General features: G+C 37.6%; 2 protein-coding genes across 19 annotated transcripts in view; both read right to left on the bottom strand.

Annotated features, from left to right (window-relative positions):
• LOC102387923 (chloride transport protein 6-like) overlaps positions 1 to 529 on the bottom strand; it is a 131,673-nt gene extending 131,144 nt beyond the window's left edge. For 9 of the 11 annotated variants that reach the window (XR_003093443.1, XR_003093444.1, XM_025201038.1 and 6 more), the window contains exon 1: positions 188 to 529. Coding sequence is in view for 8 of the 11 variants with exons in the window: in XM_025201038.1 (XP_025056823.1) it covers positions 188 to 435 (248 nt within the window). In the remaining 3 variants the exon portion in view is untranslated. The remainder of the gene's footprint in view (positions 1 to 187) is intronic. The other 2 variants (XM_025201036.1, XM_025201044.1) reach the window with 2 other exon arrangements.
• A 13,311-nt stretch (positions 530 to 13,840) lies between these two features.
• The window catches only part of UBE2V2 (ubiquitin conjugating enzyme E2 V2), a 41,365-nt gene continuing 32,596 nt past the window's right edge, over positions 13,841 to 22,609 (bottom strand). For all 8 annotated transcript variants that reach the window (XM_006021210.3, XM_025201030.1, XM_025201031.1 and 5 more), the window contains one exon: positions 13,841 to 15,713. In XM_006021210.3, coding sequence (XP_006021272.1) covers positions 15,567 to 15,713 — 147 coding nt within the window. In that variant the 3' untranslated portion in view covers positions 13,841 to 15,566. The remainder of the gene's footprint in view (positions 15,714 to 22,609) is intronic.

Here is a 22,609-nt window from a genome sequence, read left to right as displayed (position 1 = left end):
TTCCCTACTTTGCACTGTTGAAATCCTTACATTCTGGGAAGCTCTACAAAATTCACATACTTAAAGATAATCAGGGTCAATCAATCAACTTCCATACTGTTTAGAGGTAATAAGGTGATATACATTTGTACTACCCTGAGAATGTAGGAAACTGGACTGCTTGGTCCAAGGGATGGGGCATTATTACCTGTATGCTTTCTCCTGTAGCCACTTCTTGTAAGCTTCACTATGTGAAGGCAAATAATCCAAGCTCTCATAAGTTGCTAGACATTCGTTCTTCTCCTCTCCGCATTTATAGTTTGCTGAACCACCAGCATTAATGTTACAACACCTCCTAGGGTCCAGAGAATGAATCAAATCAGGCCCATCTTCTGCCAAGAGCATCTGCTCTTCACTATTAGCCAAATGTCTTGTACAGAAAAGGAGTGATGACATGCTCCCAAGCTCCAGGAGTCTTTGAGATAGTGACAAGAACTATCTGAGGCTGAAGACGTCAGTTGCCTTGCTTCTCTCTGAAAGTTAAAGGTGGAAAAATACACCAGGATGGTGTACTTTCCCTGGGCAGCTGAGACTGGTTAACATGTGTTGTGGGTTTGATTATCTGTGGCACTGCCTAGGTCTAGCATGTTTGTAGCACTGAGAGCCTGTCTGAACTAGATCTTGTTGGTAAAGAAGTCACCAAAAGTACAAAGGGCTTTAAAATTGTGGGTTGGTATGTGACAGCAATGAGTGTAGCTTTTGCTTAATGAAAGGGCAGGTAATATGAAAGAAAGATCCTTAAAATGCGTGTGGGGCAGGAAGGGGGCAGGAAATCAAGTGTCAACTGTAACATGTAGTTGACAAGAACAAGAGTTCTGGTCAACATATGGTCACAAAAAATAAAGGAATACTAGAATGCCAGAGCATTTGAAGCACTACACTTACCTCTCAGTCCATGTATTTTCCCCAGCAAAATTGCTTCTGTTAAAACAGTAGATATGTTACAGGGTTTAGTTTTTTAAAATACAGGACTGGAAGGGGTCAAGCAACTAAGTTACCTACATTCTTAGGGAATTGTTAACCCAAGGAATCTCCAGAATTGCTACTTATATCACACACTACAGAGCCTAATACTTGAAACACCATGAGTATCCTATAAAGGCAGAGTACTGCCAGTGCCCTGGCACTGCAACAGCAGGGAAGTTGCTGGTTAATATATGCTCGGTAGATACCTAGAAAAAAGGACCACGAGCCAAAATACAGAGGAAGAAAAAACCTGAGTGTCTGTGCCAATCTGACATGAGGGAAAAATTCTCTCTTGACCCCAAATTCATTGATCAATGTGACCCTGAGCAGAAAAGCAAGACCCTCTAGCCAGGAACCTCTGGGTTTCCTAAATTGATCTAAAAACATTCCCAAACCTAGGGAGTTTTCAGTTTGATCACACTCTTAATTACAAATTACTTAACTAGTGCTCATACCTGCTTCAAATTCACCAGCACAAGCTGCTTTTACAATTATAAAAACATATATAGTCTTAAGCACAGCAGATATTCAAGAGCTGTGAAATTTGTGGCAACTGGAATGAACTGAATGCTTTAATTCTCTTAACATTTGTGAATTAAATGAGCATTTCTTTAAAAGTGTCTCAACTGTCACATAAATTGGGGGGGGGGCAGGAGAGAGAGAGAGAAATGATTTCTTGAACAAACTGTACCTCTAATACAAATTCCTGAAGTTCTTTGCTCTTATAAATAGGTAGAAAAAAAGATAAGATTGTATTCCCTCATTATCACTTGATTTGTTTCTGTGTCTCTTTCATTCCATTTTCTTCCTTTCCTTTTAAAATCTCAGATGAGACTCATTAAATCTTTTGATTGATTTTCTACTATGGCAAGCAAGTTTGAGACTAAGCAAAAGGAAAAAAAACACAGCACTGATACTCTGATGCATTTGTGAATATGCAATCAGATAAGGGCAGAATTATTACTATCTACTGCAGCAGGTAGAAAATATTTACTGTAAACAGAACACTGGTAACACACTGTGCATTTGCTTATTATGGGGCAAGCTTTCAGTAAGTCAAAACAGGATAGAGAAGATGTCTGCTACATTCCATCTGCCTTATAGTGTTGGTTTTAAAATAATAAGTAAAAGTTGCCACATTAGCTCACATTTGACACGAATGCATCCTGATCACAGTACAGCTGATGAATATTAAACGGGTGACCTAAAAGTAGCCATATTGTACGACTGCAAGCTAACAGGAAGAAAAGCATGGAGACCAAACAATAGGAAACAGATCTTATATTTGACAGTGATCTATACAACTAGGTCCTGATACTATGACCACTGTGGTAGAATTGAGCATGCCCTATATATATTTCTAGGGTTTTCAAAACCACTTTACAAATTCCAGCAAAGATTTTATATTTTCCCATATAGCCTGAGGGCAAAGGTGAGTGCAAGAGAAAGGAGATAGTATGACAAAAAGCAAGGACTCTTTAGGACTATTATTAGTGCTACCCTTTATTTGTGCACTTGGTGCTAAAAGTCTTACAGTAATTGAAGTATTGGAAACTCCTGAGTTACTTTGACAAGAGGCATGATAACAAGCAAATAATTCATCCCACACCATTAAAAAAACCCAATGAGAACAACAATCTCGATGAGAACACAGCAGTTATTTTAGAGCAAATCACAAGCATGCAACAATTTAACGCAGAAAACGAAGGAAATTCATTCCAATTGAAACTACTTGCAGAATGCAAGAAAGAACAACTTTCCGAGTTGGAATCTGACCTATTTTTACCTAAAAAGTTTGGGGATCTTCAATGAGAAGTAGTTAAGCCCTCAGTTTTGCTTTTAATCACAAACAGCAATAAAATGTAGTTTGAAGTTACATTACTAAATTGTATTCAGGTTTTGCTTGGATTTACTGTTCTTCTCTAACTCTAAAATGGGAGACTGTAGACAAAAAGAAGCAGAAGTCAGAGGATGAAGCTTTTGAGGCTTCTTAGTAAATTAATACAATGGATGGAATCTTGGCACCATTTAATTGAATAACAAAATTCTCCTTGCTTTGAATGGGATGCGGATTATATAATTTCACACTGTATATAAATATATTGGCTTACATATGCATGCATGCATGCATGCATGCATGCATGCATGCATATATAATGTTCAAATTATGCATCAATTGAACAAATTCAGAAAGAATAAGAAGTACGACCCAACATTGTAGATGAGAGGGATTATGTTGAAATTAAGCTATTTCTGAGGGATAGTATAATTATGCCTCACTCCGTATCATTACCTTTCTATTTACACAGCAGTTAATAGCAACATTTTCTCAGAAACACAGTCAAACTCCTATACTTCTGTAGTTGAGCTTCTGGGGTGGTTTTTTTTTTTCCTTCTCAACAGTCCGAGGGATATTTTATCTGACAACTACCTCTTTTCCAAACTCAGACCCGGTGCATGGCCTGACCCATCTAAGAGCATCTCGTCCATTATTAAAGGCACCTAATACCGCAGCCAAGATGTAAAATTACAATATAGTATAGAGTATGCATCTACCACAGAAGGTGTATGTGCATCCCAAGGTTTCTCATATAGCCCTACAGCCCATGCTTACACTTGTGTAAGAGAAACAAGGCATTTTTTTGAAAGACATGAGCCTACAAAAGTCAAGAAATTAATTTCTCCTAGAGCGGTGGTATCAGACATATGGTCTGCAGACCAGATCCAGTCCATGGAGCCATAGGATTCAGCCCATGGGTCACTGAACTAACCCCATGCACCAAGCCCTGCCCTGCGTGCCACATGCAATGCGTGGGCTGGACCTGGAGCCGCACATCTTGGGGTTGGTCCAGGGCGCACACTGCAACGCAGTCCCCCACTGAACCAGCCCTACACATTGGCTCCAGGGCCTCTCTGAATCAGGCTGTGCTGGAACCAGCATAGAGGGCCAGTCCAGCAGGGCACTGCACACAGAGCACCTCCTATGCTGGCTCCCTGTGCTGCATGCAGCATCTGTAGGCAGTCTAGCCCTGTGTGCTGCAGGCAGTGCACAGGCTAGATCTGGCACCAGTGGTCATGCACAGGGGGTTGGGTCCCAGTCTGGCCCACAGACAAACCCAGTGACCCTAATCCGGTCCATGTGGCCAGATAAGTTTGATACCCTTGTCCTACATTAATGTTATCAAGACATTTAAATTCTTGCTCTGGTAAGTAGGGACCTACTGAAATCATGATTTTGCAGAAACCATGAAAGCTGGCATTGCCTGTGAAATGTGCGGGGCGGGGAGAACCAACCAAAAACCAAATAAAACTTTCTGTAAATAAAATGCTGGGTCCCTAGAGGGAGCCAACAGTCCTTATGGCACTGCAACCCAGCCACACAGCCCACCAGGGGAGAAGGGGGCTGCTAGCATGAAGGGGAGCCCAAGGTGGCTGCTGCCCCTGCCACTCACTGCTTATTGGCTGAGAGCTGCCTGTCATTCAGCCACACCCACCTCCACCAAATCAGCAGAGAAGGGCAGGGGCACATGACAAACAACCATCACAACCAATCAGTGGCAAAGGGTGGGGGCCACTGGAGCTCATTGGCCATAGGCATTGGAGGGCCCCACCATGATCAGTCCACACAAATGGCAACCAGCCCTGCAATCCCCCTGCAAAAATTGGCCAGCGGCCTCCTTGAGTTCAAGTAGTAGGTAGAGCCCTACTGATAAGTAATCAGTTGATACCATTTTTAGAATAATTGTTGCCCTAGGTGTTACCCCACAGCTGTCAAAAATCCTTCTGCACCGGAATCATTGTTAGAAAGATGATGTTTTGCGTCATCAGAATTAAAACCTGGCATCCAAAGTAGTCTAGTTGTTTCAGGCCTCATGATTAGAATTAAGTCATCTATTCTTATGCTCACTCCTGTGAATGGAAGCCAAAATTTCCTTTTCCTGGGTACGAATCTCCATCTTGCGCAGTACGTATGATGATAAGTATGAATAAAAAGATTCTTACTTCTTCAAAATGCATATAGGAACCACTCTCCTTGCTCTTAGATTCCATCAGCAGCAGACTGCCACTGAATACTTGAAGCTGGTCACAAGGGTGTCTTCTGCCCTTGATGCCTCTACAATACTAAAGAATGAAATCCCTTAGCAATGGAGCATGGAAGAAACTTCTGGCAAGAGAATGACGCCTTCCCTGTAAAACTCCAGAAGCTAGGGAGAAAGAAAAATCTACTGATTTCCAATCAGATTTCTAATCTCCATCTACTGATGAAAAGAAAAAAAAAAAATATCGACAGAAAACGGCATACCCAAATTTGCTTAGTGACTATCGTGGAATCATCATAACTAAACAAATTTTATTTGGAAGGTTACTGTTGCTTTCAGACAGAAAATAAGTTACTTACAAGCTACTGGGATGAGCTAAAGTGTTTTGTGTTTTCACTCCCCTCTCATACAAACTCAGCAGTGAAAAAGAACCCACTGCCTAACTAACACTTCAATAAAGCTGAATTAGTCAGTGATGTTTCCAACCAGAATCATGCAATCTGCTCTCTTGGGACTACAGATATACCTCCAGAGGCACACTTCAACAACTGCTATTTCTGATCCAAATCACAAGTTGAGTAAGGGGTTGGGTTATGCAAATGTAGTCAAGGGACAAAATTACACGTGTGAAATACTTATTCCCACTGGTGGGTAGGAAGCGAGTTACATGGACCAAAGCCAAAATTACTGGAAGAGAGGCAACTTTTTCATTTTTTTCATACATAATTTTGTTGCCGTTTCCCTAAATTGATTACTCTGTTCCTTTGACCCCAAAACAATTTCTTTATTTTTATATGAATCTGGAGTACTTGAAAATGGGAAGTTCTGCCCGGATGAGACACCTTGAAAGGTATACTTCCTTATCTAGGGTTTCTGGGTAGGTACGCAAGCTGGTTTAGTTATTTGACAAGAAGCTTCCCAAAAACACAAATTGTTTTTTTGTTTTGCTGCCTTTAACCATCTGCAAGTTTTACACCTGTTTCCTTCTTCATCTTTCATAAAGCTAGTATAAATCTGTGCTATCTGTTAAGAGGACTGCTGTGGAAAAGTTCCTGACTGTCAAGTATAGATGACATTATTTCTGTGGAAAGTGCTGGGGAAACAAAGAATTACAGTACCTTATCAGTATATCTCCTGGCCAGCCACAGAAAGGAACACTCAGATCCAGATTATTAGAGATAAACTGCTTTCAGTTGGGTCAAGCACTACTCCAGAATAGTTCTTTTGTTTTAAATCTAAAGTAGCTGCACAACAGTAAGAGGTGAAGCAACGCTAGTCAATATAAGGCACTGTGAATTATTTTTAAACAAACCATGTTAAATTAAGAACCACCCTCCAAACAGCATTAATAGCATATCAGAAACTTAATGCCAGCATCTTATTTTAAAATGGAGGAATAAAAGAGGATGCAGATAATAAATAAAAACTGTTAATTACAGCTCTGAATTGTTAGAATATAATTCTGACACTTGATTCCAGCTTCATTAAACTAACCAAGCTTAAATCTCATAGTTCAGATGGGACAGCAACTGTCTACGTACATATTAGGCTTAGACGTTTAGTAAACCTCTCATTTTGACATTCTAGTTGCCCTTTTAAGTTGTTCTATTCTCTATAAATTGCCTGAGCCTTTGTTGGGAAGAGCAGCATATAAATTGCATGCATGCATGCATAAATAAATAAAAGCACCCAATTGGTATTAAACTTTGGTGACTATACAGTGGAATTTCAGCGGTCTGTATAGGTAGACATCGAGAAACCAGTCAAAAGCTCATTTGGTCAGAATCCCAGTTCTAGTCCTACTTACATATTGCATTGTCTAAGAAGTATAAAGAAAAAAAGGGTGTAAGCATTTCTCTCACTTGGACTGTAAACCTTTTGGAAGAAGACCATATTTTGTGTATCTGGCAGAACAGTTCAAGAGCTTTTGTTCATCAGCAGGATATTATAAATTAAAATAATTCTGCATTAAGACAACAATATAGCATTCTAAAATCTTAAAACACAATTATGCTGTACACTGGAAACTGACGTTCACTTTGTTACATTAGCTCTACAATTCACAAATTTGAAACAAACTCCAAAGCAAAAAAGTCAACACGGTTTTAAAATATTAAGAGAAACTTATGTAGAGAAAAAAAAGATAGATATATCTATCTTAAAAATATATAGAGAAAATCTTTAAAATATATAGAGAAACTATACATAAGTTTCTCTATATATTTTAAAAGTTTTAGTTTTCACACGCGCGCGCACACACACACACACACACACACACACACCCCCACCCTGAATTATTATGCAGGAAAAGGGTCAGTACAGAAAGCTCTTCACTCTTCAGGGTTTCAGAATTCAAATATCTGTACACAACTTTGGGTAAGTTTCTCTACCAGGAAAAGAAACCTGGGAGAATTCTCCCACATATTTTGAATGTGTATAAGCAGACTATGCTAGTGACTGTCAGTTAGCAGCACTAGCATCTTATAATATTTTGACAGACTGAAAGCAAAACAGTGTAATGCATAGCTCCGAATTTAATACTTTAGCTATTTAAGTTGTTACTAAAAATTCAAATTATTATACTATCAAGCTAATGTGGGTTTTAAAATAATGAATAAATGTTAAATGCATAACTTGAATGATGGCTTAAAATCGTAATTATAGATAATATGAATATAAAGAATTAAAGCATTACCACGGGCAACCAAGTATTTTCTGGATTTAAAATGGAAAAATATATTTTTGTGGACAGAAAAAATGAAAGAAACTTGGCATTTGTAGTAAATTTTCATCTGATTAAGTCATATTTGATTCTGTATTTTATACACACACACACACACACACACACACACACACACACAGCACTTTTGTTGCAAGTGTAATGTTCAACTATTGCAAACATGATGAATTTCTACAGGGCAATAAGATCAAGAGATATTTTTGGTTTAGAAGACAATACTTCGGTTTTGACATTCATGCTGAAAGATAATCCTAAATCAAGAGAAGAGAACAATGTTTATAAAACTAATCTAAATAACCATAAGTTATGTGCAAGCCCAAAGTGGCTCCATTCAAGTTAGAGAATCTCTAACTTACAACAGCTTGTTAAAGACTTGTCATGTCTTGGAAGGCCCTAGTCTGGCAAAAGATCAGAAAACACCTCTCCTCCTTAGATCTTATGCAAAAAGCAGCAATGGAGGTCCTTGAGAATCAATACTGTGACCCTTGTTATTGACCATGGCCTGTCTGGTTAAACACAGCAGGGAACTCCTCAAGCCTTAATAAAAGGGAATTAATACTTTTGATGAGGGACAAGGTTCTTCCACTCAAAGCATACAGTAGAGTGACGGTTTCTCAAGCAATAGATATGTCACCTTGAGTCCATCCTCTTTTTAAACCGACTTAGTTGAGTATCTAGCTTGACAGACACCAGTTTCTCTCTCTCTCACTCCTTAAAATTCCCCATAATTAGGGATACCTCTTTTCAGACTGCTGAAAGGACCTGGGTCTCAGGGTCCTTTTGGATACCCAACCACCCATTCTATTTGTTATTGGCCAAAACAATACACTCTATTCTATTACACACAGATCTAGACACAATGAACCAGGTGTTCCTGACCTTCAGCATGGATTATTATAAATCTAGGATGCATGCTGCAATAAAGCTCCAGCCTATCCAAAATACAGCAACCCATGTGCTTAACGACAAAAGTTACCCATCCATTATCTGGTGCTCTGCTACATAATGGCTCTGTATTTAATTCAGAGCTGAATTCAGTTAATAGAAGTCAACAGGAGGTGTGCTTCTGCGTATCAGATCACTTCAGACATTTACATCTGAAAAGCTTGCCCACTAACTCCAGTATTACTAAATAAACCATTACAAGTCACATCAGAGGAACATGACGTAGCTAAATTTAAACTTTGCTGTGTATAGATAAGTACTGAAAGTGCCTTTGATATTATAATCTGATTAATTTAGACTATATGCTTGCAATCTTTTATCTGAATAATTAAACTGTAAATTATACAGAGGAAAATCTTTGTATTGGTCTGGTGCATAGCAACCCATTTTGTTCAGTTTTAACTCTAAATGTTGAGCCTTGCCGCCTCGAACAATGTCTGCTGGAGTCCGTAAGATTCTTCCCAGCTCATCGTAAAGCACTGGCTCACTTCCAAAGGCTCTAAATAACTCAGCTACATGTTACTGTTGGTGTATATTGTTTCACATCTCCTGATGCTGTAATTTACTGATGTCTGCTGAAAACCTAAAAATCAGACAGCAAGCATGGAAACAATTCCCCCTCTCATTTCATACATACATGTTTGCCCATCCTCAGCAAAGACAATGCCTGGATATTCCCTTAAGAATTTAACTTCGTAGTGCCTGGGAGACACCTTTACTAGAGTTATATTTTAGTCTGGAACCACAAGGACAATGCACTACTTTTTCAGATGCATCAAGATAAAGGAATTGAAATACCCATTTTATCATAGTCTATGATATAAAACAACCTATTTAACAGAGATTTAATCCAAATATTAAACACTGATTCACCTTTTCCCTTGGAACACACCTCAGTTGGCTATAGCACAGACATGAGGATTCCTCTTCAAGTTATTCCACCACCATATTCTCCTGCTCCAAACACTTAGCAGCCCAATGTCAGGCTGTTCTTGAAACACACAGATTAATATATCTGGACACAAGACAAAACCATCTGTATCCTGCTCTTCTACCTCCAAAGAAGGAATCCTACAAAAAGTAATCATCAGCATTTGAGAAATATGTACCTCGCCACTGCTTAAAAACAAAACCAAGCAAATAAAAAAGGGTGAAACAAATTTTAAAAGGGGCAAAAAATAGTTTAAGGCCTAGCAAGAAAATGCCATATTTTCAACTGAAATAAATTTTATTTCAACCAAGACATAAATACTCCACCAATTTAAACTCTTGCAGTATTTGGCATGTCTATCATTTTTCCTCTCTAAATCCTGTACTATTAGTCATCAACATTGTGCTGATGGCACGAAAATTAAAAAGTAAATAGCTTTTGTTAATTGTTCAACCTGAGGTAGATGACAAAGTAAAACAGAAAGGTGACCTTGGATTTTAATTAATTATTTGCAATGTCAAAGTTTAGATAGATTCTAAACTTATAGAACTATAGATTGTTCTATAAAAACAGTGTGTCAAAGAAAGGCTCAGTGTCCAATTAATAATAACATCTGTCAATGTGTTGGCTATGTCTGACCAGGGAACATTTTTTAAAAATTGCTCTATAATTTCAATCAGTTTAAGCATTAGTGAATTGTCCTTAGCAACATTTTGTTTTCAAAAACCCATTCTTAAAAGGGATCAGGACCAGTTTCAAAATTATGTTTTTAGAAGTTTTGTTTCCTTACTTTTGTTAATAACCACCATCGTTTATTAAAAATTTATTGTAGTTTAAATTTGCCTTCTGTTATACTCTGTCACTCCATTTCAACAATAAAGTTGTTCCATATTCTGATTTTCATGTGCTAACAATATTGCTATTTATATTTCCATCCAATTAAAATGAAATGTGTATAAACATATCTATTTTAAAGGTATTTTTAATCCAAAAATAGATTCCAAGGTTAGAGTACCTGAGAACGCAATTAAAAACTATGGCAATATCCTAACAATTCCCAAAAATCCACCTGACAGTTGTCTCAATTTCAGTAAAAGTCCACTTCATTTTTGCAAAGGTAATAATTTAGTTGGAATAAATATCTGGTTAAAAACCAGGATAATTTGGTCTAAAGTGCTTGCTTTCAAGATATGGATTCCTTACTGTAAGACAGACACTGCTTGTTAGACCCAGTTTTGGAAACTGTATCTTGAAGCACTGCTTTGCAATCAACCTTGTCTTCCACAAGGAATACAAGGCCTAAGGCCTGTATATACTTACAAACCAAAAAGATGCCACTTCACATAATGGTATTTTCTCTAGGACAAGGACTTTGAAGCTCTACTCTTTCGGCAGTTTTTTCTCCTAGTTGCCAAACATTTAGTTCTTCTTATGCCATTATCTTCAGTCCCAGACTTTGAATTTCCCAGGTGTATTTCATAAGTTTCAACACTATGTCTACCCAACAAAGAAGTATCCAGAAAGCAACAGCCACCTTTACATCCCAGAGGCTCACTTCCTACCAGATCTTTATTCAGTTGAAACTACAGAGGGAACCAATCTACCTTTTCTCTTCCCCATTGCTGCACTGTTTAAAAAGAGAAGAATACAGTACACAGCACTCTAAATGACCCTAGTGCAAAATGAAAGCAGCCAACATTGCTAACCCATCTACTTATGAATCCATAACTTAAAGATCACTCTGGAGGAGAAAAAGCAGAGAATGCAGCTAATGAAAACATCTTTGGTTATGTCTGCATAAGCCCTCCTTATGGTATTTTGGTGTAAATGATCTACAATATGCATTTTTATATCTCTGATGTACAGTATATGCAAGTGATGTTTATATTTTTTAGATACTGTGTATATTAAAAGGCAGGAGGTTGGGCTGTTTCCACAAGAAATGGTGACAAGTCATCAATTAGTATAGAAAATGAGCATTAGCACATAAAGTCAAGAAATCCCAGCCTCTGGTTAGCTGTGCATTATCTCACCATCATCCATTAGATTATCTATTTATGATGTTGTCAAGCTGTATAAACAATTAAAAGGTCTTGCTTGTATATTATCATTTCTGAAAATGATGAAGATTAGAAAATTTTCCATGAAATGGCTTAAATGAGTTTAGCCTTGAACAGTAGGTATAACTATTAATCTATAGACTGAAATTAACTCTAGATTCCATTACAAATACCTAATATTTAAGTAGATGCATAAGGAACACTGTACCCAACATATTATTAATAATGGTATCACTAAGTTAAAGTTGCTATTAAACAATTGAATAGATGCTATATTCACCATAACAGGAGCATACAGCAAACCAGGAGCAAACATACAGCCCACAAACCAGATCTGACCTGTGGAGCTGCTGTATCCAGCTCACCAGGACAAGTAGGCAACCAAAGGTTGCTGGGGTTTTGACCTGCCACACAACCTGGGGCCCTTAGGCCCAGGTGGACATGGCAATCAGAAGTCAGAGGGCAAGCAAAGACTGATACAGGCCTGGTCATCCTCTGGCTGCTTCACTGACACCACTACAGTGGCTCTAGCTCTTCGACCACTGCTGCACACCCATTTTCCCCTTGCCGTGCCCTTGTGGGAGCTGTCGCCACTGTTTGCCCTGTGCCGGAGCCAAAGCTGCCAGGGCAGAACAAGACACATGGGAGCCCTGAATTCAGGAATGAATTTCTGAATCAGCACTAGAAGTCACTATGCTTGCTCAGCTTTCAGACTACAAAATGGATTTGAACATACAAGACACTTTTCAGGATTTGACTGTGTATGTTACTCATTTCTGTAAGGTCTAAATGAACAGAGCACAACACTTTTAATACTCATGCAACTGCTGCAGAATAACTCATTAGTGTTAAGCCTATAAAAGTGTGAAATTCAAACCAAAGAGAGTATTTTTCCCCATTTAAGATTTACCCAGCAAGATACACTTAATATGCACCAGAACACATAATTAGTTTAAATTCCAGGCAAAGACCATGGCAATGATACGAATTCTTAAATGCAGTTTAAAAGTAGGCCGCATGTAGAGCTTTTGAATACTTCCTTACGTAATTTGGTTTTAAATGATCCTCTCCGTGTACTGTACTTACAAAAAACAGATACACTTAAGTGCAAAGAACATTTAAAAAAATACAAGAAGTTACTAACAACATGAAACTCATGCCTATAAACTCCTTTATGCCAGAAAACGAATGGAACAATAGGTTTTGCTAAAAAAGCTTGCTTTAAAGACTTACCCAAGACAAAGCACAAAAGAAGTTAGAAAAACAGGCTACTAGGCAAATACTCAAAAAAAAAAAAAAAAAAAAAAAGCATAATATAACCTCACTGGAGGAGAAGCAGCAATTTTTTTTTGGAATCCTTTATTAGTATGGGATCATCTTTAAGGTTCTCACCTAATGATCTTTGACCAATAATCCAAGGCCATTTTAACAGATCATTATAGATTGTATGTTCCAACATACATTCAATATGGACAAAGAGAAAAGTCAATGCATACCTGGCCTGCTTCAATTTCATACCTAGGAGTACTGTCTATTTGAAGTCACAATAAAGCATGTTTGCAATACGCAAAAGGAATACAGGTTCAAAGAACTAATTAGAAGATATATTTCTACTCACATCCATAATCAAAGAACAAACCAGAAGGACCATGTATCATAGGATCAGTGGAAATACACCTTTCTGTGCTCTGTGAAGCGTTTCAGTTTCTTAAGTCTCATTAGTCTGGCCTGTCAACCATGTTACCAAGCACGTAACATTTTGGAAATATAGCTGAAACTCTTTTTGTTGTTTAAGCTAAGAGAGATTCCCTAAAGTTAACATGATTCAAAACTGAACAGGTGTATTCCTATTTTAACAACTGCATACACTTAGTAGTGCCAGTGTAATGCAAGTGTTTGGTGGCATCAAAACTATCCATATTAACTTAAAATGAAGAGAATAGGGATATGTTGTGGTAAAGCATGTCAGTCAAATAGTCTGTCACAGCCTATGATGTTATATAATGTGGATAAGAGGTAGCTGGTCAGCTATAATTTCACGAAGTAGATTATGAAAATGTATCAGATTTGTTTCAAGACCAAATACAGCCTTCATGAAGTATAAAATATTACCTAAAGCTTTCTATTAAAAATAAAACCTCATTTATTGCTCAAGATTCTTACTTTACATTACAAATACAGAAGATATCCAAGTTTTCTGGCCTCTGATGGGCTTCTTTTTTCCCTATATTCATTGTTCCAAGGGGACTACTGATGAAGTTTTGAATGACAAACCACTGACCCATTCTCAAGATTACAATTTTTCCATTGAAATGGACAACATTTGCATTTGCTACACAAGTCATTAAAGTGTCTTATTGCCAGTCGGATGGCAAGAGCAGCTCTTTTCTGAGAAATCAGCTAACAGAATTAAAACTATGGCTGTCACTACTCAACACAGCAGGAAAGGAAGAAGAAAAATCAGAATGACAATCCCTGGGGTGGCCAAATTCATTCTAGTCAGTGAGACTGTGCACCAGCACTTGAGGCATGAAATGCAGACAGATGAGTATAGCAGGTTCACACAGCTCAAAGCAGTGGTATAAGTTCCTTTCAAAAAGGCCATGAGACCCGAGTCTCATTTATGTGAGGAAGAGAGTGAGGCAAAAGAAAAAAGAAAACAAGTCTAAAGAAAAAGAAAAAGCATAAAGAAACTGCAAGGAAAACAACAGGTCAGGGAAGAGCTAAGGTAACAACAGAATACACTAATAATTACAAGGAGAGAAGGTAAAAGAAAGGCTCAGAAACAGGACAAAATTAAGCAACCCACTTTAGACAGTGCCTAAATGTCATATAAACTAAGTGGTCTACTTAATGTCATTTCTAGAATGACTTCCTGGAGAAAAATAAAGTTTTTCAAACCATGAAATTTATCCAAACAATACCGCAGATTATAGAATCTGCTCTTCTGTAAAAGCTTACTACCTCCATTTATCAAGCTAAATAAGCATACAAAAACACTAGTAAGAATAAAAGATGCCTGTAGACCAGCAACTACATAGATTTAACTTTCTGCTACCTGTATAATTTATTGTGCACATATTACACCACTATTATAGAAATGGCACAGTCTCAGAGGACACTTTCCACATTTTATTTACATTTTAAGACTAACTTTAATCTCAATCACATATCCATACATTTCCTTTGTTTCACTAAAACTTAAATGCATGGTTTATTAGAACAAAGACTGTAAACAAATATTTGCCATGTCCGTTACATGTAACACACAGGAGCTGCTTAACAGAAATACATCCCCCCTTTTATAAATACAGGTATCAAAACAATCCTGAACATACTTCGTGACATTACTAGTAGTCGGCACCCACACCTTTGCAAAAATTAAACAAGATGAGCAATGGTATTCACTGTACCTGCTACTTCAAAACAATTTTAACTGCAGCTCTTTTACTAAGCAAGATGGATAAAGCATGCCATTTATATTGTTCTTTCTTGAGAAATTAATTTTCAGTAACATACATTATGCCACAGCAACCTGACACTTTCTGTCATGCTTTCATCTTGTAAAACTTGAATTCCAAATTTAGGCTATTTCAGGCTTATGCTTAAATGACAGTGCCTTGATAAGAGAAAAAATAAATTGTGCTGCCTTTTTTTTTTCTCCCATAGTGCCTGAAAACATATTGGGCATACATATATTATATATATATTCTTACAAATGTCCAGGTCATGTATACCAGCTGAAATTCTTTTAATGTGTGGGTAGTTTGCATTGTGAGATTTAATCAAGACATTAACATGTGTAGAAGGTTGTTTTAAGACAGAAGTTTGAGAATCAGCTAAAATTAATTGCTGTAAGTTTGTCCTTCTGGAGGTTGTGGAAGCTTCATATTTTCTTTGGACATCATTAGACGTCTTAGCTCTTGAAGTACAACTTTAATGCTATAAGAATTTTGCCATTTTGCTAACACTGGTATGCTACGTGCATCCACCTAAAGAAGAAAAAAAAAGCGCATGTTATAAAGGGAAAATAGGTGTTTAGACCACGAAATACAACCCCCATATAGTTAACTTGTTTACTTAAATACGGCAATCAGAAATGCTAAGATATGTTTACATTTCTTTGCTACTTCTCAACAATGTTACAAATTCACACAATATTTATTAACGAAGCGAGTATTATATGCTTACACACAATTAGGTGTGTTGCAGATCTTGCAATGAAATTAACACAGGTGGGATCCCTACATTTCTTCCATTGAATGGGGAAGGGAAGTCAACCTACACTGCAAAACTAGGGCTATATCTTGAAGTACTGTATCTGTCCACCTCAGCAATAAAATTCCTTACACTGTTTTAAAAAGTCAAAAATCTAAATAGAAAAAGTCATTTGAAAGTATTAACTGATTACTACACTCATTTTTCCTCAAAGTTGGCTTTCTTTATAAAGGAATCTGCCAAATTTTATAGTGGTCTACATCTCAAAAAAAGAAACTTCCCTTATTCTAAATAATTTTTGTGAGTGATCTGTTTTGAATATTTGATACATGGTTATCCTGATGCTGTAAGAATGACCATTTGCCCCAATAACTAGACAGAAATACCAAAATAATATGAATGTATACCTCCAACTATAAGATCAGAACGTTTCTCAGTTCAGGTTTTATGTGGTTTTGTTTTTTACGATAAATGTTCTTACAGACTCTTATTAAAGACTACTATATATATCAGTTGATAAATGTGCCCGTTTCTGTTCTTTTATGATACACAAGAGCATAAAATTGTTTTGAATTGGGTTTTTTCCCCCAAGGAGGGTGGGGGGAATTATTATAAAAAGGTGAAGAAACTCTTTTCTGAAATAAAAAAGAAAAGGATCTGCCTAGCAATTTTATTTCAAGAGGAGACAGATTGCTTATATTAAGGCTGCCTGCTTTCTGAAACCAGAGAATTAGACTAAATATATTTTCTGAAGGTAACTAAGGAATTAAGATAACTAATTATTACCTTCATTGTTAAGAAACTAGTAATGAAAATGTGTGAAAAGGAAAATGGAAGTTGGTTGTTTATCCAGTGATCCTTAAACCAATTGAAAAACATGCTAGCTTTAAAAAAAAAAAAAAAAGCCTGATTACAATAAGCAAGGTTTGACAGGGGCACTGCTCAGACAACCTTTATAATTACTAGATTGTTTTATTGTGCAAAATAAAGAGGTACTATGCAAGGGGAGGGGAAAAAAGCAGCTACATTATTGCAAACAGTTTCTTTCTTTGTCACTGCAGGCTTCCAAATAAGAGCACTAAATTAACTAACAGGTGAAAAAGAAAAAAAACAAAAACAAAAGTAAACCACCCCATCTCCATAGCCATTTCCTGTGCTACCAAGAAGGAGCTCAGCTAAGGAAAAGCTCCAGGTTTGGTGCCTTCCCAAATCCCACAGTTCTTCTGTAGACCCTTCCCCACCCTTACAGGCTAGGTTGAGATGCAACATGAGCAAACAAGGGGTGCTGCACTGTTCTCCAAATCTGCAAGAACTGGACAAACATCACAGAGGTTTTGTGAGAATTAGATCAGTGGTTCTCATCCTTTTTGATCCTACTGCCCACTGCACTGGTGGTCCATGTTACAGAGGGGCAGCAGCCACAGAATTCAAATTGTGGAATCCAGTAAACCCAAGCTCACCATATTTTAGGGAAGTTCAAGTGGGAAAGGGACAAGGGACAGATTCTAATGAAACACAGTAAACTGTGAATTTACTGGACAGACAACTCTGAAGGAAAAAAAACTAAAATGACCTACAACAGATTAATAGGAAGACACTGGAAGACCTTTGCAGCAGAGGATTCCCAGTCAAAAGATGAAGAAAGTAGGGAGGGGAAAGAAGGAAGGGGTAAGAAGAAAGTCTAGAAGACAAACATGATGCAGAGCTAAATTGGGGGGGGAGGAGGAAAGACAGAGACTAGACAGGCAACTGCAGCTTTATATAAAAAGAAAGAGGAAAATTATGGAGCTAACTAAAAGACTTCCCCTTTTACTTCCAGACTGTTGACTGCCCACTAGCACGATTTTCCCCATACTTCATCCATTTCTCTTCTTTAGACCTTAACTAAATTGGGGACTGGCTTCTAGTACAGCCATCTGTGCTTAAATACTACCACTACTGTACCACTGTTGTCAGGTAAAGTCACTAATTGCATGGATAGAGATGATCAGTTTCAAGGCAGGGAAAAGCTCCACAAGTGCAAATAGTGACTTTCTTGTCTTCACCAAGGCAAGTCAGAGACTGTAAGCTCTTTATACTGCTATAATAAAAGTATTTATTGTATTTCAAGCCGCTTCATTTAGTGTACATCACCAGCTTTCATTTCATAGCAGATCTTGCAGGCAGTAAAAGTTTAGCTAAGCCTTTTGCCTCTATTGCTCGCCTATTTTAGATGTACAGCATTACACATAGTGAATTTACTTTACAAAAAGTTCAATATTCAGGAACCTGAAATGAGGAGGAGAATTCATGGGTTCTTACTGTACTCAGAATAATCAAATATATCCAATTCCTGCTTCCTGTCATCCCCCGCCCCAACCCTACCCCAAATATGTATCCATGAGTAAAAGGAAGAGGAAATTCCAGGGTAAGCTAAAAGCTGGAAAGCTGAAAATTGAGGACTAAGCTATTTTTATTTTAACAGCATAGCCAACATAAATCTTTAAATAATGGCAGAAGTGGCAACAATATACATAATCCAAAAATAACCAAAGAATTCTTCTATTTTATTTAAACATAACAAAATAAATAATTTTAGAAGAATGCTGCAAAATGTTCAGTGTTTATAATGTTTCCAATAGCTTAATTTAAAAAAAAGTAGCAAACTGCTTAGTCTACTATAAACACATTCAAAACGATGGCTGGACAACGTAGTTTATAGAATTATAATTGACAGAATCCCAAGCTAATTTAAAAGAAGAAACAAGCACTTCCAGCTGTAAATGGATTTTAAACAAACAGAAGTGATTACAAATGCAGGGAGACACCAACTGGCTGTTAAAGAATATTAAAAAAGAAAAAAAAAAAGACGTCCTTGAAGACCATGAGAAAATAAATAGTGCATCACAGCACAACCTGCATTTTATCAATCTATGGTACACAGACTAAGAACCTAAACCCCATAGCATTAAGAAATATAATTTAATTTTATAGCAGTGATACCTTCTCTGGAGAATAACTAATTTTGCCAGGTTCTACTCGTGTACTTGGGCCAGCTTTTCAAAACTAGCTTCCCAAATACAGTGCACAAATCTAGCAGCTGTGTATACAAACTGATCATTTGGAAATTAAGTGCTCATATGCATGACCAATAAAGGCTGCCAGCATTTGAAAGAGATGTCATATTCTGAACTTAAAGTGAAAATGAAATGAGTCTTCTGCTGACCCTATTTCCCTTTGCCCCTAATTTAAGAAGTGAGGGTAAAGGTAGGAAAGTAGATAATCCTGATCTTTATTAAATTCATATGCATTTATCAATGTGAAGGCCTCCAAGGAGAGTTCCCTCCACTTTTTCCCCATTCACTTCTACCCATAATTCCAGAATTTGCTAAATTACTACTGCTCCCTTTGGATCCATGCATTGAACTCTGTATTAAATTCCTCCTTAAAATCCTTCTTTGCCAGGAAATCTCAGAGCTAGACTCCACTAAGAATGCCATCAGCCATACATCACTGAGAGGGGCACAGAGTAGGAACACTAGAGGTTGCTTGAAGTCAAATCAGCTCTACTCAAGAGAATTTAACAACCTTGAAGCAGAGGAAGCGGAAGCAAACAGGAAACCATTGAAGCCAAACATCAAAAGCATGCCCAAAGCAGAAATGCAAGAGTAGCAACAAGAAATGTACTGGAGAACTGTAGAGTACCTTAAGCAAAATGCAAAATGAACTCAAAAGCAGGCAAGAAGGATGTTCTTGTGGTTAAAACACTGGACAACACCTCCTAAGATCTAGGTTAAATTCTCCATTCTGCCATAGCCTTTGTGGGATCTTGAACAAGTAACAACTTTTCAGTGCTTCAATTCTCCATCCATAAAATGGACATTTTGTTTACCTTGCTTGTAAACACTTAATAAAAGTGCAGATGCTACATAAATGGGGTTCTGATTTTGAACCTTTGGGACCTATTGTAATACAAATAGTAGTAAACCACTGTGCACAGACTATAAACAACAGTGAAAGTATGTCTTCCCCCAAACACTAGTTAGAAATACCACTATGTTAAGCAGTGTATTTGAAATTAAAGCATTATAGATTGTTCAGGTTATTAAATTTTGGACTAAGATTACTTTGTTAAAATGTGACTAGTCTTTAAAAGTAGCAATTATTAAAACTCTTTTATACAAAAGGAAAGAGAATTTTAAGAAAAACCCTTCAAAACAATGAATGTGGCTAGCAATTGGAATCTCTGAAAAAAAAAAAAGAAGAAGAAATAATCGTGTTTAATTCACCTGGGTAATTCAAGTGTCTGTATAATATTATTTTATGTTAATACTGTGTTTCTGCCAGGGGGATTCTCTCTTACAAGACTAACATTATTAGACTTTATTACATGTTTAACTGAAAATTAAAGTACAGGTTTCCCTCGCTTTATGCGGGTTCTGTATGTGTGAATTTGCTCTTATGCAATGACCTTTTTTATACCAAAAATTTGACAGATGAGAGGTAAATTCACTTACGCAATCGGTGTGCTGGAAGCCCGCAGTCAGCTGCTTTGTGCAGTGCATTGTGGGAGTGATGCGCACCAAAATATAGTCTCCTGTGTGGATCTGTGCTCAACTGTTATCTGCGATGTACGTTTCTGTAGTTACCATCCCCATTATGGTAACATTCACCACCACCCTGTGCTAGTATGCTGTCTGCTGTTAGTGAGCACCAAAATTGCTTGTAAAATGGTAGAAATGGGTTTGGAGGTCAGTATAGTCAAGGTCTTGGAACATATCCCTATTTGTTCCATTGTAAAGTGGGTTCCCTTTATGTGAATTTGAGTTATACACCGTTCTCCAGGAATGCATGTACAGTATAAAGTGAGGGAAAACCTGTACTAATGAGACATACATATACTTCTAGCGTCTACAGCTCCTCATCTTCTGAGAACAGGAGGATTATACCAATATTCTCTAATCCAGTGGTTCTCAATTAGTAAGCCATGGGTGGGTGTGGGTGGACACAAAGGAGGAAGGGGGGGCATGGACAGATCAGCTGACACAAAACAACATTCCAGAAGCAGACACCTCCTGAATAGAAAGCAACAGAGCTACCTTATGATGTTCCTGTTCTGAAGCTAGTATATGCGTGACTAATTTGGTTGTTTCTACAAGAGGACCTCAAGAGACCATGGGCCATACGATCGAGACAGTTGAGAACCACTGATCTAATCCTCCCATCTGCTTGATGCTATTTCAGCTTTACAGATCTGGAAACATGGGAGAGGGGTTAAGCAACTAACTGAATGTCAAAAAAGGGAGTCAAGAACAGAATCACGCACAGAGCTCAGGTCTCTATCAAACTGACCGCCATGTGCTCTAACTTCTGCAGCGTGCTATGCTCTCAGTTTAAGAGGCCAACTTGGAGCACTAGTGGTTGGTACAGTGCTGTGCCACGAACTAGCTGTAAGAGACCAGCATGACATGCACATTAATTAAGCATATCACACAGAAAAGTGTTTTGCAAACATTTTGTAAGCAGTAAACAACATTTTGCCAAGGGTACATGCCTGTTAGCAGACTGCCCCTAAGGTTCGCAAGATCTGCAGATCCAAGACAGCTTGCCAAGCGGACTGCCTCTGTGGCAGGAACCAAGTAATTCCACCACACAGACTGCCCCTGAATCAGAAATCTCAAGGCTGATCTTGAGACTTCCTCCCTTTTCAGGAAGAATTTGATAAGTAGGGGTGTTCATTGTGAACAACAACAAAGCTACATTTTGAGACGCAGAAACCTTCTCCAAAAAGGAATTTGCTTTCTCCACCCAGGTCTATTTTATTTAGATGAGGAGACCTAACCTAGACAGTTGTTTAAGATGATCTGAAACTCACAGGCACATTCACATATAAAACAAAGAAAAAAATTCTTCTCCACCACTAAGCTAGGGAGCTAATTACTTGTTTTTAACTCTTGGGAAGAATCTAAAACAAAACTATATAGTAAAGCTCTCATGCACATCCAACATGGCTGATTCTCACATGAACATTTAGCACTCATACTTATTCCAGAACAGAGCTTAGGTAAAGGTCAATACCTGGTTGGCAAACACAGACTTTTATTGAATAGAGGAACCGAAGTAAAGATTTTCACTATGTAAAAGATTATGGTCAAAATAACTGTCAAAATTACTTTAGAGACTTTCTGAAACACTGCAGAAAAGAACATCAACAAACATACTATGCTGCTGCCAAAGAGTGCAGGAGGAGAACCTACTACTCCTTTTCCAGTGGAATAAAGGTACAATCTCTTTCAGCTCTTTTCAACTGTTTATTACAGGAGCATTACATAAAATAGTCCCAAAATAGATACTATGTTATCCTAAATATTCACAATTTACACTATGAAATCAGTATAAGGAAAGGAGAATAAAGAGCTGCTCCTTGAGCTGTGAAAAGGGTTAGTGAAAATATACAATCACCACTTGAACTATAAATGAGTTACTGGGTTGGAAGAAGTGAGAATAAGAAAAGGCAAGCCTGTTCATTATCACAGACATTTGTTAGCTAAAAGCAGTAGCCAAAACTGTGGAGGCACAAAAATGATCCTTAGAAAGTAAATAAGGCAGTTGCTGTCAAGAGGCCTGAGCAGTACAGTATTTCATATTCCTGGGTAAACTCAAAACACTCTGCATAGAATGACTGTAGGGA

This window comes from Alligator sinensis, unplaced genomic scaffold (genome assembly GCF_000455745.1).
Source record: "Alligator sinensis unplaced genomic scaffold, ASM45574v1 scaffold615_1, whole genome shotgun sequence".
In the NCBI taxonomy this organism is placed as follows: Eukaryota; Metazoa; Chordata; order Crocodylia; family Alligatoridae; genus Alligator; species Alligator sinensis.
Note: the sequence above shows the minus strand (reverse complement) of the source record. Positions and strands in the feature narration are given on the sequence as shown.